This window comes from Sabethes cyaneus, chromosome 2 (assembly GCF_943734655.1).
Source record: "Sabethes cyaneus chromosome 2, idSabCyanKW18_F2, whole genome shotgun sequence".
Taxonomy (NCBI): Eukaryota; Metazoa; Arthropoda; class Insecta; order Diptera; family Culicidae; genus Sabethes; species Sabethes cyaneus.
Genome location: NC_071354.1, coordinates 108,758,781 through 108,775,000, shown reverse-complemented (window position 1 = coordinate 108,775,000; position 16,220 = coordinate 108,758,781). Strand labels below are relative to the sequence as shown.

The 16,220-nt window shown below is 37.0% G+C and overlaps 1 protein-coding gene across 1 annotated transcript; it reads left to right on the top strand.

The window, feature by feature from the left end:
- Positions 1-11,388: 11,388 nt before the first annotated feature.
- Positions 11,389-15,827, top strand: LOC128735847 (uncharacterized). The gene is made up of 5 exons (XM_053830330.1): positions 11,389-11,500; positions 12,385-12,615; positions 12,670-13,656; positions 13,885-15,040; positions 15,143-15,827. Exons 1-5 carry the CDS (start codon positions 11,389-11,391, stop codon positions 15,825-15,827), a joined length of 3,171 nt encoding a protein of 1,056 aa, XP_053686305.1.
- Positions 15,828-16,220: the final 393 nt, after the last annotated feature.

The following is a 16,220-nucleotide window of genomic DNA, read 5'->3' as shown; positions in this document are numbered from 1 at the left end:
ATAAAATCGTTAAAGTAACTTTGCCTCCGGAATGTCTCGAGGAATTGAGTGACAGCAACGACAGTTTCATGGGCCCACATTTAATGTTACAACCTTTCCGGAACGTGTAGGCATTTAATCATCTGCAATGACATATATTTAGCATTCAAACTGCATACTATGCGTCTATTGCAAAGATGGTATCCAACCCAAATGTTTCGATATCTATCATAAAACATAACGTGTAATACTCTTACTCGTTCATTTCATCTTTATTAATACTAAAAATCCCAAAAAAAATCCCAAGTTTGATTTAACGGTAAAAAAGTATGAAGTAGGGGATTGTCCCCTATTGTGAAACGGCCCCGGTTGTGAAACACCCGTAGTTTTTAACGTTTTGCCTTTCTACTATATAAATATACTAGCTGACCCGACAAACTTCGTATTGCCACAAATTAACCTGTGTTGTACATAAATCATGAATCTCGGATGATCTTTGTCACTATCTCGAGTTTTGCAAGCCCCCCAGTGGGCGGCGCTTCCGACGGCGGGTCACCGGCAACACTCGCGACCGGCTCGTCCTGAATGATCTAGTGTTACTATAGATAGTTTTTGTGGTCTTGTTATTGATTAATGTTTTATGGAAGAGTCTCGAATTTCTCGAGTTGGATTAGTTTTTGAGTTTCGCAAAAATTTCTGTTTTATTTGTATGAGAGTCCATATCTCCCTACCACAGGGGTGAGAGGTCGGTCTCTAACTATCATAAAATAAATTCAAGACTGAAAAATCTCCTACATGCTAAATTTGGTTCCGTTTGCTTGATTAGTACTCAAATTATAAGGAAATTTGTATTTCATTTGTATGGGAGCCCACCCTCTTAAAAGGGAAAGGGGTCGTAATACACCACAGAAAAAAAATTCTGCCATCTAAAACTCTCACATGCCAAATTTGGTTCCATTTGCTTGATTAGTTCTAAAGTTATGAGCAAATTTGTATTTCGTTTGAATGGGAGCCCCCCCCCCTCCTAAAAAGGTAAGAAGTCCTAATTCATAATGGGAAAAATGGTTGCCTCCAAAAACACCCACATGCCAAATATGGTTCCATTTGCTTGATTAGTTCTCGAATTATGAGGAAATTTGTATGGAAGCCCCCCCCTCTTAAAGGGGAGAGGAGTTACAATTCCCCTTATAAAGAGGGAGGGGTCTCAATTTACCATAGAATAAATTCTTGTCACCGAAAACACCCACATGCCAAATTTGGTTCTATTTGCTTGATTAGTTCTCGAGTTATGAGGAAATTTGTATTTCATTTGTATAGGAGCCCCCCCTCCTAAAGTGGGGAGAGGTTCTTATTCATCATAGAAAAAATTCTTGCCTCCAAAAACACCTACATGCCAAATTTGGTTCCATTTGCTGGATTAGCTCTCGAGTTATAAGGAAATTTGTATTTCGTTTGTATAGGAGCCCCCCCCACTTAAAGTGGGGAGGGGTCCCAATTCATCATAGAAAAAAATTTTGTCTCCAAAAACACACACATGCCAAATTTGGTTCCATTTGCTTGATTAGTTCTCGAGTTATGAGGAAATTGGTATTTCATTTGTACAGGAGCCCCCCCTCTTAAAGTGAGGAGGGGTCCTAATTCAACATAGAAAATTTTCTTGCCCTCGAAAACTTTCACATGCCAAATTTGGTTCCATTTGCTTGATTAGTTCTCGAGTTATGAGGAAATTTGTATGGAAACCCCCCCTCTTAAAGGGGAGAGGAGTTATAATTCCCCTTATAAAGAGGGGAGGGGTCTCAAATTACCCTAGAATAAATTCTTGTCACCGAAAACACCCACTTGCCAAATTTGGTTCTAATCAAGCAATAGTTCTCGAGTTATGCAGAAATTTGTGTTTCATTTGTATGGGAGCCCCCCCTCTTAGTGGGGGGAGGGGTCTCTAACCATCACTAAAACCTTTCCTGGCCCCAAAAACCTCTACATGCAAATTTTCACGCCGATTGGTTCAGTAGTTTTTGATTCTATAAGGAACACAGGACAGACAGACAGACAGACAGACAGACAGACAGACAGACAGACAGACAGACAGACAGACAGACAGACAGACAGACAGACAGACAGAAATCCTTCTTTATAGGTATAGATTTGTATTTCATTGGTGTAGAAGCCCCCTCTGTTAAAGTGTGGAAGGGTCCTAATTCACCATAGAAAATGTTTTTGCCTCCAAAAACCTCCACATGCCAAATTTGGTTCTATTTGCTTGATTAGTTCTCGAGTTATGAGGAAATTTGTATTTCATTTGTATAGGAGCCCCCCCTACTAAAGTGAGGAGAGGTCCTAATTCATCATAGAAAAAAATCTTGCCTCCAAAAACACCTACATGCCAAAGTTTGTTCCATTTGCTTGATTAGTTCTCGAGTTATGAGGAAATTTATATTTAGCTTATATAGGAGCTTCCCCCTCCTAAAGTGGGGAGGTGTCCCAATTCATCATAAAAAATATTCTTGTCTTCGAAAACCTTCACATGCCAAATTTGGTTCCATTTGCTTGATTAGTTCTCGAGTTATGAGGAAATTTGTATTTCGCTTGTATAGGAGCCCCCCCTCCTAAAGTAGGGAGGGGTCCCAATTCGTCATAGAAAAAATTTTGGTCTCCAAAAACACACACATGCCAAATTTGGTTCTCTTTGCTTGATTAGTTCTCGAGTTATGAGGAAATTTGTATTTCGTTTGTATAGGAGCCCCCCCTCCTAAAGTGGGGAGGGGTCCCAATTCGTCATAGAAAAAATTTTGGTCTCCAAAAACACACACATGCCAAATTTGGTTCCATTTGCTTGATTAGTTCTCGAGTTATGAGGAAATTTGTATTTCATTTGTACAGGAGCCCCCCCTCTTAAAGTGGGGAGGGGCCTAATTCATCATAGAAAATATTCTTGCCTTCGAAAACCTTCACATGCCAAATTTGGTTCCATTTGCTTGATTAGTTCTCGAGTTATGAGGAAATTTGTATTTCGCTTGTATATGAGCCCCCCCTCCTAAAGTAGGGAGGGGTCCCAATTCATCATAGAAAATATTCTTGCCTTCGAAAACCTTCACATGCCAAATTTGGTTCCATTTGCTTGATTAGTTCTCGAGTTATGAGGAAATTTGTATTTCGCTTGTATAGGAGCCCCCCCTCCTAAAGTGGGGAGGGGTCCCAATTCATCATAGAAAAAATTTTGGTCTCCAAAAACACACACATGCCAAATTTGGTTCCATTTGCTTGATTAGTTCTCGAGTTATGAGGAAATTTGTATGGAAGCCCCCCCTCTTAAAGGGGAGAGGAGTTATAATTCCCCTTATAAAGAGGGGAGGGGTCTCAAATTACCCTAGAATAAATTCTTGTCACCGAAAACACCCACATGCCAAATTTGGTTCTATTTGCTTGATTAGTTCTCGAGTTATGCAGAAATTTGTGTTTCATTTGTATGGGAGCCCCCCCTCTTAGTGGGGGGAGGGGTCTCTAACCATCACTAAAACCTTCCCTGGCCCCAAAAACCTCTACATGCAAATTTTCACGCCGATTGGTTCAGTAGTTTTCGATTCTATAAGGAACAAAATACAGACAGACAGACAGACAGACAGACAGACAGACAGACAGACAGACAGACAGACAGACAGACAGACAGACAGACAGAAATCCTTCTTTATAGGTATAGATAGTATAAAGGTATAGAAATCACTTGGAAAACCGGAAATGGAAAGAAGGTCCTGCGGACCGAATGTCATATACCATTCGACTCAGTTTCGAAAACTGAGCATTTTCTGTGTGTGTGTGTGTGTGTGTGTGTGTGTGTGTGTGTGTGTGTGTGTGTGTGTGTGTGTGTGTGTGTGTGTGTGTGTGTGTGTGTGTGTGTGTGTGTGTGTGTGTGTGTGTGTGTGTGTGTGTGTGTGTGTGTGTGTGTGTGTGTGTGTGTGTGTGTGTGTGTGTGTGTGTGTGTGTGTGTGTGTGTGTGTGTGTGTGTGTGTGTGTGTGTGTGTGTGTGTGTGTGTGTGTGTGTGTGTGTGTGTGTGTGTGTGTGTGTGTGTGTGTGTGTGTGTGTGTGTGTGTGTGTGTGTGTTTATGTGTGTGTGTGGGTATGTAACGCTTTCAATCTCACTCACTTTTCTCGGAGATGGCTGGACCGATTTTAATGTTCTTAGTGTCAAATGAAAGGTCTAGGCGTCCCATAGGTTGCTATTGAATTTCATTTTGATCGGACTTTTAGTTCAAAAGTTATGTATAAAAATACGAAAAATATGGGACTTCATTATCTCACAGGTCCCTTAACCGATTTGAACAAAATTGATTGCATATGAAAGAGGAGTCTTGCAAACCCTTAACTTCCAAATTTCATGACGATTGGCCTTGTAGTTTGAAAGTTACATAAAGAAATGTGAAAAAATAGTATTTAAAACATATTTTTGAAACATATAAACATTAATTCAATGAAAAACATCACACATTTTATTATTATTTGACAATTACTGCTGAGATCTATCAAACGAAACCGAGTTATTTAAAATCGGACGGTTCATTCAAAAGTTATTCAAACTTTAACACTTGAGCACCGTATATTAAACCGTTAAAACGTGTGAAATCAAAACATATCAACCAAATGTTGATTGTATTCAATGTATGTATGTATGTATGTATGTATGTATGTATGTATGTATGTATGTATGAATGAATGTATGTATGTATGTATGTATGTATGTATGTATGTATGTATGTATGTATGTATGTATGTATGTATGTATGTATGTATGTATGTATGTATGTATGTATGTATGTACGTGTGTATGTGATGACAATTTGCAATTTTCTAATTTGCATTGAAATTCAAGAAAAGTGAGAAACATTTCAATTGTCTGAAGTTTTTGAAGCCTCTTAGTGGAATACGATCTCTGAAATTAAAGAAAAGAAAAAAACTTTTACCGACTAAATTCCACTATTTAATATTTATTTGCAACAGATACGTATACGCTTTGAAATAAGACACTGATGAAGCCTGCACGTCGTAGGCGAACTACGTATCTGTTGCAAATAAATATTAAATAGTGGGATTCAATCGAAAAGATTTTTCTTTCTTTGATTTCAGATTTCAATTGTCATTTTCTTCACTTGCTGTTACTCACAATTGTACAAGAAAAGCAAAAAGCGAAAAAAGCAGTTAATTTAAGCATGTCGGTAAAGTGGTGTATAGGATTAAAAATACTAGTGAGTTGATTTTTCCAAATAAATTTATACAAATTTCAAACAAATTTTGCGCATCAATAGATGTTCTTTTCAATCATTAGATATTAGAGCTTAGAAATGTTATTTGAAAAATAGGAAGTAAACGGTGCACGGTAGTAATTTTGTAAGATTTGTTTTCGTTAGTGACATTTTAAAGGACAGATGTCTTATGTCAGGTATCGTGTTTTAATAAATAAATCCAAAATGACAAGCGCTGGAAATCATGTCGATCATATTTTTCATTCTCAAGCATGTTTATGGCGCAGCTTTTGCACTATTTTTCGACTTCTTCTTGTTTTTCTAACCCTCTAACATTGTAAAAACGATGCGATCAGGCTAATGACTATCTTTTCATGAAAGTACATTCAAAAGAGGCTCAAGTTTTGATTTGTATGCAAAAATAATTATCTGAAGGAGCACCAGCTAAGAAATTCCTCTTTTTCATATCTAATGCTCTAATCAGTTATTTTTTCTAATTCAGATATGTTGCAAAATTGAAGCCAAACAAACTAATAGTAAAATTTTCAGATTAATCATTTTGTTGTACATATCCTATTTCTTCAAAAGTGAAGTATAATAATAATTTTTCTGAATTCTTGTTTTTCAAAGATGCTAACTTTTGAACGCATGGTATTAATATCAAAATATCAAAACATCTGCTGTGAACACATATTTCATATTGTCAATTCAAAACAAACCAGTGTAAGTTAGTTAGATACTGATGAAGGTCACACGTCGAGACCGAAATACGTATTTATCAATAAAACACAGTAGTAGAATTAAAGAATATAAATAACTTTTTGTTTTTCTTCTTTTTTATCAATTCAAAACAAGTTTCGTATGTGGCTCTGAAGCCCGAAAGTTAAGGCTGTCTGTAGACCCGTTAGAGGATTAATTTATAATTTTCTATATATATTCATTCAAGTCTGCAAAAATTATCTTTTGTGTTAACATTATTTTTCTGTTCAGATGTTTCTGAGAAATTAAAAAATGATTATTGTGGCAGTAGAAAGGCTAGGTCACGCCGCTAGGTGGATTAATTCGGGTTTTTATTATCCTAGTGCTGTCAAATTACTACCAACGTCTAGTCTCATAGTAATACAACTTTTGAGCAAACAACGGTTAAATTTCAGTATTTACAATGCTTTGTAGGAAACGTGTTTGAAAAAACACCCAAAAAAGTTTCGCATGTTTTGCAATTGATTAATTTGTGTACCAAATGGAATAAAAAAGGTCAGGTAAAAGCATATAAGCTTAGTTTTGGCCCTCTATTTCATCACGCAGACAAATTTTAGGTGAAATAATTGATTAAAAAATTATTATATAATTTTTTTGCAATATGGCCACCACCCTGGTTATGAAACAGTCAAGTTCCCCGGGTGTGAAACATCTAGAAAATCAATTATTTTATACATAACTTTAAATGGGGCATTATGAGTCTTTATGGCAGTAGGATTCATTTAGGTTTACCAAAAACTCAATTCTTTGTAACACATGTATCAGGCCAGCGCATTTTAAATATGCCAATAAGACTGCTTGCTTTTTTACATGCATTTATTGCGATTCAGATTTAGACGATTAAACGAAGAAATTGATCAATGATTTTGTATTTTTAGTATTTTACATGAATAAATGATTTTATTTTTGATTTTCCTTCTATATTTCTTCATTTCTTTTCTAACGATTTTCTGAGGTGTTTCACAACCGGGGACACTTTTTTTAGCCACAAAAAAACATGTTTTGAAATTTTGGTATAACTTTTGTGTTTTAAACAAAAACCCATTACTTTCTTTGGCAAAAAGATAGGTATACGTTTAGACTTTCCAATGTTTCAAAAAGATTCAAAATTGGATGATCCGATCAAAAGCTATGGCCAAAAAACAAAACCTGTTTCATACCCGGGGACATTCCCCTAATTATATGCATAATAATGAAGGTATGCAAAAATGGTATACCCTTAACGCCCAGCGTTGCGTTTTCGTAACGTAGCGTTGCGGGACACATGGTCAAAGTTAAAAATACATGTCAGCGGCTTTTTCTTAGTTGACCTAAAAGAGAATTTTCCTGAAAGTTTCAACTTTCTGTCCCAGCTAGGAAAGGTGTGGGGCTTAATGGGTTAAAAATGCTGGTGCTCCCATTAATCGAAGGAATGTCCGATCGGCACCAAAATTTCGATTTTTGCTTTCTGACCGAAAACGAACAATCTGACGAAATTTGGTTCAAATTCGTGAATCTATTCACCATGGATTAAACTATGATGAGAAGGTATTAGTGTATATTAATATTTAAAAATATATTTATAGCGATTTGAAGAGAAATACTCCTAATTCTAACCCGCCAATTGGCGGGGTTGGGCAGCTTGACGGTCTCTTTGAATGTGCAGTTGCATTTCGTTATGTAAGTACAAGCCGATCTTTTGCACTCTCATATAGCAGCCATATGGAACGTTTGTGGAAATTTGTGCAAAATATTGTCTGTCTTTTGCACTCTTATAAATCTCTATCCACCTTTTCGCGGACTGGTTAGTGGGTATACTTTTCGAAAATGTTTATTTGCTTTTGGCAACTCCGCTCACGTACATTTGATAGTTCTACAACAACAATCAAGAATGGAAATGTCAACTTGAAGTGAACAAAGTTGTTAAAGGCAAAGGCTAATTTTTTCCGAAGGTTGTATCCATTAGCCGCCATTACGCACGCGAAAAGGTGGATTCTGCTTCACAAATAGAACAAACTTTCACAGGTGGTATTACCATTTATCGGGTAAATTTTCAAATAGACCTAAGTGACAATGAGAGATTCTCTTCGCGTCTTCTCTCTTCCGCTTTTTACGGCGATCCTAATGCATTTTAACACATCAGCTTTGCATAAAACGGTTGCCGGAGTCACTAGGGACTTGATCCAATAGTTGTGGTAGTACCAATAGTTGCGCTACTATTCATTATTAATGCCTATTTTCGTCACCGTAGCATTTTAGATAAAACAATTACATTCATTATATAAAACAGGTTTTTAGAAGTATTGGTAGTTAGACTACACCATTTAAAATTAAAGCATTATTTGCTAAAATCCCAATTTTCCAAAATCCAACGCGCAGTTGGAGCGCACAACTATAGGCGCTCATCTATAGTTTTGCTACGATGTTTTTTTACTTAGCAACCTAGCAATGTATATGGAATACCACAATTAAAGGAACATCAAACTTAATTAAGGAAACATTAGCGCAACTGTTGGTACAATATAATTGAATCGGAAAATTCATTTTTTCTTTATAAAGCTTCTCGTACAACGAAAGCAATTGTCTTGCCTTGTGACAAATACCTTGTATTTGATAAATTTTTATCCCACAAGCATTAATTGAAGCATATACCTCAATAAACAAGCAAAATGAAGTTATATTGTGCTTAGTAGCGCAACTAATGGATCATCTACCCTAGTTAGCTAAATGTTTTGGAAATTTCCTCTTCTATGCATTTATGTAGCCGTGAAAGACGGAAGAGAGGAGACGCGAAGAGAATCTCTCATTGTCACTTGGGTCTATTTGAAAATTTACCCGAGATTTGGTACTCATAGCGATTTAGAAATCAACCCAAGTAACCACTAAGCACTGAATTGAGCTTGAAAACTGCTTTATATTTGCAAGTTAGGGGTAGTGCGAGTAAGACCGGCACTGGGGGTAAGACCGGCACCCCTAGAGTTTTACTAGACAGCATTAATTAATTGTTTCAATAAACACTGAACATGATAGTATTCATTATTTCAGATATTTTAAAACAGTTCGAGCTAATCATGAATCGCCAAATGTCAAAATAATAAACAAAATAAACGTGAGTGCCATCGATGCGGAGCTCGATGTAATTTTTCGCGAGTAGTTTTTAAGCATTAATTCTAAGCAAAACTTTCAAACTAAGTTTCATTATTCTACATATTCTAGCATTGTTTGTCATCAGTAAGATTTCAGTAGAAATAAATTAGTGTAGTAAATGTATGAATGTATGTATGCCGCCTTCTTAAAAAAACATGTGCTGTGGGGGCAAGACCGGCACCCTTCGAACTGGGTAAGACAGGCTACTTGCAGGTCGCCGGTAACGCTCATTCTGCGTTTATCTCGCCTTGAATCATCTTGAACTTATTTAAAGCCATTTATAGAGAAAAAAGGTGTCATCAATTGTTTTGGTAAACAGTACGTGTACCGTATTTTTATTAACAATTAATAAATTAACATTTAACAACAAATTAATATTAACAAATTAACAAATCAAAAACCTGGCCACTTTCCCGGAGGCTTACGGTACTTATTGGGTGCTTGTCATTAAATTCCTGTGGGATTCAAAGTGGCACATGATGGGTTTGGCACATGATGGGTTAATTTTAAATTGCTTCCATTCTCATATTCGTGTTCACGGATTCGTATCCCGTATTCTGCCCATATCTTCGAGGCTCGCTAACCGATTTCAACCAAATTCAGTAACAATTAATTGAACATTATCACTTTTCATTTGGTAGTGACCGCTTACAAATCGGTTCAGTAGTTATCGAGTAAATTGATTGACAAAATTAGGTGCCGGTCTTACCCCCATGGGGTGCCGGTTTCTCCCGCACTGCTTGATGAACACCATGTTTTCGGCTGTTTCAAAAATTTACTGTATTTTGTAAAATAGCCGATCAAAAGCACTGACAGTCTCATAACTTGAAAACCGAATAAACATTGATTCTGTGAAGAAAAATTAGCAACATTTGGTCTCAGAACTGACAAAATGATCATTTCCCTTAGGGTGCCGGGCTTACCCCCCGTACCCCTACATGCTGCCAGATATAATTCCAGATATATAGCAGCTTTAACGAGAAATTAGCCCTCAGTACGTATTGATGATCACGATTATTGCTTTAGGTGTGTTAGTAAATAAGTTTTTGTAGCTCTATAGCCAGAATTCTTGAAATGTAGCACGGTTAATTCACTAAGATAAATGTTATTTTGTCTTACCTTATTTATAATCTTTCATATGCAACTTGACTTTATCGAAAAAAAAGTTCCTCTGATGAGAAAACACAACACTAATCTGATTCCGTATCGCAGCTACATAAACCTTTTAAACAAAACCGGCGACAGTTCTTCACTTGAAATTCATTATTTAAATATATTTTACTGTTGCACAACCATATCTAGAAGATTTTCCATGAATATATAACCGAAATTGATAAATATTTGCAAAACATCAAACCACACAAGCATCTAATTCACATACGCACGAACGAAACAGACCCAACATGCACCGAGGCATGCACTCAAGAAAAATATGAATGTAGAGCCTGCGTAAACTCTTGCGCAGTTTTCATCCACCGAATTTTCCGCGAAAGTTTGCTTTTCAGCTGTTTTTACTCATATGAGTCTTTTGATCTGAAAATCTAGTAAATTTTATTTATTTTACTTTCAAACATAAAGTGAAATGCATGCCGACTACAAATCAGATGTTTCCATAATTATTCCGGTAAACGAACGTATCGATTTTTAGAGTGCGTTTATCTCTTGCGGCCCTTGCAGCAGAGGCCATTTTCGTTTTCTTTATTCCTTGTAGTATAGTGTCCGAATTCGTCATTTCTTCAGTGATGCCACATGAAACACTAAAATTGTTGTCTTTTCTCTATATAAAATTAGAAATCCAACTGAGGATATGGCAACATTGTGATGTTGTGTTAGGGACCTGTTGTGCCCTGTTGTGCCTAATATGTTAGGGAAAAAACCAACGGTTTTGGTAAAGCTCTCGAGTGACTCAAGTTTTAATGTTTTTGTTCATACTTGAAAAATTAGCAAAGTAAACGTATGCGGCAAGTACGTCGTGGGCTCGATTCGCGTCTTTTTGTTTACAATTTTTTCTGGTTGTCTATTATTAGGGTAAGGGATCCAGTTTTTCGACCCTGTGCTAGTTTTCGCGCTACTGCTGAAATATTCACCAAATAACTTTCTATAACGGTATTTTTTACTAGACTTTCTTCTACCGTTCCCACCGAAAATTGTAAAAAATACCGTTATAGAAACTTATTTGGTGAATATTTCAGCAGTAGCGCGATAACTAGCACAGGGTCGAAAAACTAGATCCCTTACACTATGCTATTTATTTGCCGGTGCGAATAAGATTTATTAATACAAAGTGAAATGGGACGGAACCGGAAAACACAGCGAGCTGCTCTTCTGCGTGAGCGAAAAAAGCGCACATTGGCAGTAGAAGAACATCCTAAAGATTATAAACCTTGTGTGTTGGTTTCAGGTATGTTTAAAACATATTTTTAGTGCTATTGTCCGTTATCTATTCATATTATGATTCGCGATCGCGAAGCATACGTGTACCTAATATCTATAATCTCTTCAATAGTATTTGCATTCAAATATTTGTCTTCATCGTTGTTAAACAATGCTATAAGTATATTTTTAAATATTTTTCTATGTAAACGAAAACTAAATTTTCGAAAATAGTAATCTGATTAAAGTCTTAAGAATGCAATACAACTCTGTTATATTCACTAGTTCGATATTGTCAATTGCAAGGAAAATTGTACCATCTAAAGTGCGATATCGCTCATAAAAGTGCTATTTTGCATTAAATCGTTTCGGTATCTTCGGCGCACTTTTTCGTTATCTTCCAAGCAATAAGTGCGCCGAAGATACCGAAACGATTTAATGCAAAATAGCACTTTTATGAGCGATATCGCACTTTGGATGGTACAATTTTCCTTGCAATTGACAATATATTATTTATTTATTTATATACGATTACAATACTTCCCATATCAATAACATAACTCTTCAATAGACATTGTATACATACCACGCATTTAGTTATTTGTCGTTTACACTTACTACAATACAATTAAGAAGTGATGATTTCCTAATGATTACTAATTTCACCTTATACTGATCTATTTTCCCAACAATTTAAAGTACATATTAATGCATTGAATAATTATGACATTTTGCTCATGACAAGTTAATTGAAGAATATATGTCAGTTTACCATAAATTTGTAACTTTAAAACAAAATGGCATGCAAAAATCTACACGTGTTGTACAAAATAAAACAGCGTGAGCAACCAGAGGCTGCTCCAAGGGCAGCAGTTCTAATACGGGAAGATAAAAAATTTATTCCTGTTACAGAATTCATCAATAGAGATATTGTAGCAATACAATTGGAGGTTCCAACGACCCGGGGAAAAACGGACATCATCGTAGCTTCGGCCTATTTCCCAGGAGACAACGGTGAAACACCTCCAACAGAAGTTGCAGCGCTAGTTCAACACTGCAAATCGAAGAACAAACAGCTCATTATTGGGTGTGATGCAAATGCCCACCATACAGTTTGGGGCAGCAGCAACATTAATTTTAGAGGTGAGTGCTTGTTTGAATATTTATTATCGCATAATATTAACATATGTAATCAAGGTAATGATCCCACATTTGTTACATCAACTAGACAGGAAGTTCTTGATCTAACACTTTGTAGTTTTAAACTATCAGATATGATTGTAAATTGGCATGTGTCGAATGAGCAATCGTTATCTGATCATAGACATATAATGTTTAATTACAATTCTGGAGATCTTTTAATCGAGCAATTCAGAGACCCCAGGAAAACCAATTGGGATACCTACTTTTCCAAACTTTTGAACGATGATTTCATACCGATGGATAATACAGCTTCCATCGAGCAACTTGAAACAGTCTCGTCAACATTTACCACTAATATCATGACAGCTTTTGAGGAAAGCTGCCCACTGAAGCGGAAAACTTCAAGCAAAGACGCGTCATGGTGGAATCGAAAGCTTGAAAAGCTTAGAAAATTGACTAGGAAACTTTTCAACAAAGCCAAGGCTACTTCTGATTGGACTAATTATAGAGAATGTATAACAGAGTACAATCGAGAAATCCGTAAATCTAAAAGAAGGGATTGGAGGAATACATGCGAGCAAGTTGACAGCTTGCCTGTTATAGCAAGACTTCACAAAGCCCTTTCAAAAGATCACACTAATGGACTTGGAAGCCTAAAAAATAAACATGGCCAGTTTACAACCGATTCTCAGGAATTGCTTAGTATCATGATAGACACACACTTTCCAGGCTCAATTCAAACGTCTTCCGATGACGCACAGGGCTTCAACGCAGCTCAGTCTAGTTCAATTATGGACGAAGATGGAGTTCAAGAATTAGCCAGTGCTATTTTCACGGAGTCGAGAGTTGAGTGGGCAGTGGATTCTATAAGTCCCTTCAAGTCTCCAGGATTAGATGGAATTTATCCAGTGCTATTACAAAAAAGCAAGGATATCACGGTTCCTCTTCTGACAAAGATGTTTAGGGCAAGTTTGATACTAGGATACATTCCTAAGAAATGGCGAGAAGTCCGGGTTATCTTCATTCCTAAAGCGGGACAACGTGACAGGACAAATCCCAAAGCATACAGACCAATCAGTCTCACATCCGTGATTTTAAAGACGTTTGAAAAAATCATGGATCTTCATATCAAATTATCATATTTAAAAAGAAGACCTTTGAACAAATTCCAGTTTGCTTACCAAGCTGGAAAATCAACTGAAACTGCACTTCATACGTTGATTTCGAAAATAGAAAAGTCTTTTGACAATAAAGAAATCTCACTTGCAGCTTTTCTTGATATTGAGGGAGCATTTGATAATGCCTCCCACAATTCAATAAATAGAGCCATGGAGGAACGGGGTTTTGACAGGTGCATTTCCAGTTGGATACATGCTATGCTAACCAACCGCACAATAACTACAAAACTGGGAGGATCTACTTTAACGACAAAACCAACTAGAGGTTGCCCTCAAGGGGGAGTCCTATCTCCTATGCTGTGGTCCCTAGTAGTCGATGATCTTCTAAATAAATTGGCTGAAAAAGGCTATGAAGCCATAGGATTCGCTGACGATATAACAATATTAGTAAGGGGAAAGTATGAACATATTATTTCCAATAGAATGCAATCTGCCCTCAACTACACACTTAAATGGTGTGACTTGGAAGGACTAAGTATTAACCCTTCTAAAACAGTCATAATACCATTTACAAGAAGAAGGAAATACAGTATTGCGGATCTGCAGCTGAGGGGAGTCCAATTGAAGCTATCCAAACGTACAAAATACTTGGGTGTTATACTTGACCATAAGCTAAATTGGAACGATCATCTAGAGTATGCAATCTCAAAAGCAAGCAGTGCTCTTTGGGCTTGCAGCAATACATTTGGTAAAAAGTGGGGACTTAAACCGAGGATGATTCACTGGATCTATTCGGCAATTGTGAGACCCAGACTAACATATGCTTCGCTATTGTGGTGGCCTAAAACTACACAAATAACAGCTCAAAAAATGCTTGGAAAGCTACAACGTATGGCGTGCTCTTCAATAACTGGAGCAATGACCAGCACACCTTCCAAAGCTCTAGATGCTCTTTTATATCTTCTACCGTTGCACCAATTCGTACAACTTGAAGCAGAAAAAGGTGCTCTTAGGCTTAGGCGTGTTAAACACTTTCAAGATGGAGATCTCAATGGACACCTACGAATCCTCCGAGATTTTCAACTGAACACCCTGGTAATCATGAACGAAGACTGGATGGAAACTAGGACAAACTTCGATATACCCTTCAAAGTAATCGAAACCGATCGCAGATTATGGGAAGAAGGTGGTCCTAAGACTCGTCCGGGATCACTCCTGTTTTACACCGATGGTTCTAAAATTGGCAAATCCACAGGAGCTGGGGTTACTGGACCAGGAATCGACATATCAATTCCAATGGGACAGTGGCCCACAGTCTTCCAAGCAGAAATACATGCCATATCAACTTGTACAAACATTTGCTTGACTAGGAAATACAGACATGCCAATATCTGTATTTTCTCCGATAGTCAAGCAGCTCTAAATGCCTTAAAAGCATACACATGCCAGTCAAAGCTGGTTTGGGAGTGCATCCTCTCCCTAAGACAATTGGCTTTAACTAACAATGTTAATTTATACTGGGTACCCGGACATGCCGGTATAGAAAAAAATGAAAAGGCCGATCTCTTAGCGAGAATTGGTTCGTCAACTGAATTCGTTGGGCCTGAGCCATTCTGCGGGGTGTCCACAGCCTGCGTAAAAGCTGAGCTCAAAGTCTGGGAATCATCAACGATTGATGCCAACTGGAGAGCTGTTCCAACATTACGACAATCAAAGCGTTTCATTACGCCATGCAAAAGCATCACACGCAGCTTAATCAGTTTGAATAAAATGGATCTGAGTACGCTGACCGGTCTTTTAACCGGACACTGTCCGAGCAGATATCACCTTAAAAATATAGGTAAGCTGACAGATGACATATGTCGATTCTGTAATTTTGAGATCGAGACCTCAGAACATATACTGTGTCAATGCAGCGCTCTAATTCAACGAAGACTGCGTATTCTCGGAGAGGGCGTTCTAACGCCTAGCGAGATATGGTCTGCTGAAACAAAAAAGGTACTGAAATTCATTAAGGAAGTCATACCTTCTTGGGGGGAAATGCAAATTCATAGGGCGACCAACACGCTGACTCATAGTGATGGAACGAACTGATTATGCAAACAGCAACTCGGAGTATACCACAATAGATCTAACTAATGGTCGCAGTGGTCCAGGCTCCCATAAAAAAAAAAAAAAAAAAAAAAAAACCAGAGGTTAATAAAAATTGATGAAATTTATTCAACAGAACTTTATTGATGTGAATCAAATAGAATGGCATTCAGAAAATTTTGCATAGTTCGAAAACCAATAAACTAGACCTTTACTAGGCAATGTATATGTTAAAGAATAATATTTCCTCTTAGCTCTTACAACTTACTTTTACTTGCACTTATTCAAATTAGTATCAACTTACTTATACTTACTCAGCAATTTTATACAAAAAGGATCTATCCAAATTCAAAAGGGCTCCGATTTTGTTCCAATTTTGTAAACTTCAATTTCCAA

What these genes read in the sequence shown, in the direction of transcription:
- LOC128735847 (XM_053830330.1), top strand. Translation starts at nt 11,389, where the DNA reads ATGGGACGGAACCGGAAAACACAGCGAGCTGCTCTTCTGCGTGAGCGA. An exon ending in CAGCAACATTAATTTTAGAG is followed by an intron (nt 12,616 to 12,669) that starts GTGAGTGCTTGT and finishes TATGTAATCAAG; the next exon opens with GTAATGATCCCACATTTGTT. An exon ending in TCAATTCCAATGGGACAGTG is followed by an intron (nt 15,041 to 15,142) that starts GCCCACAGTCTT and finishes TTTCTCCGATAG; the next exon opens with TCAAGCAGCTCTAAATGCCT.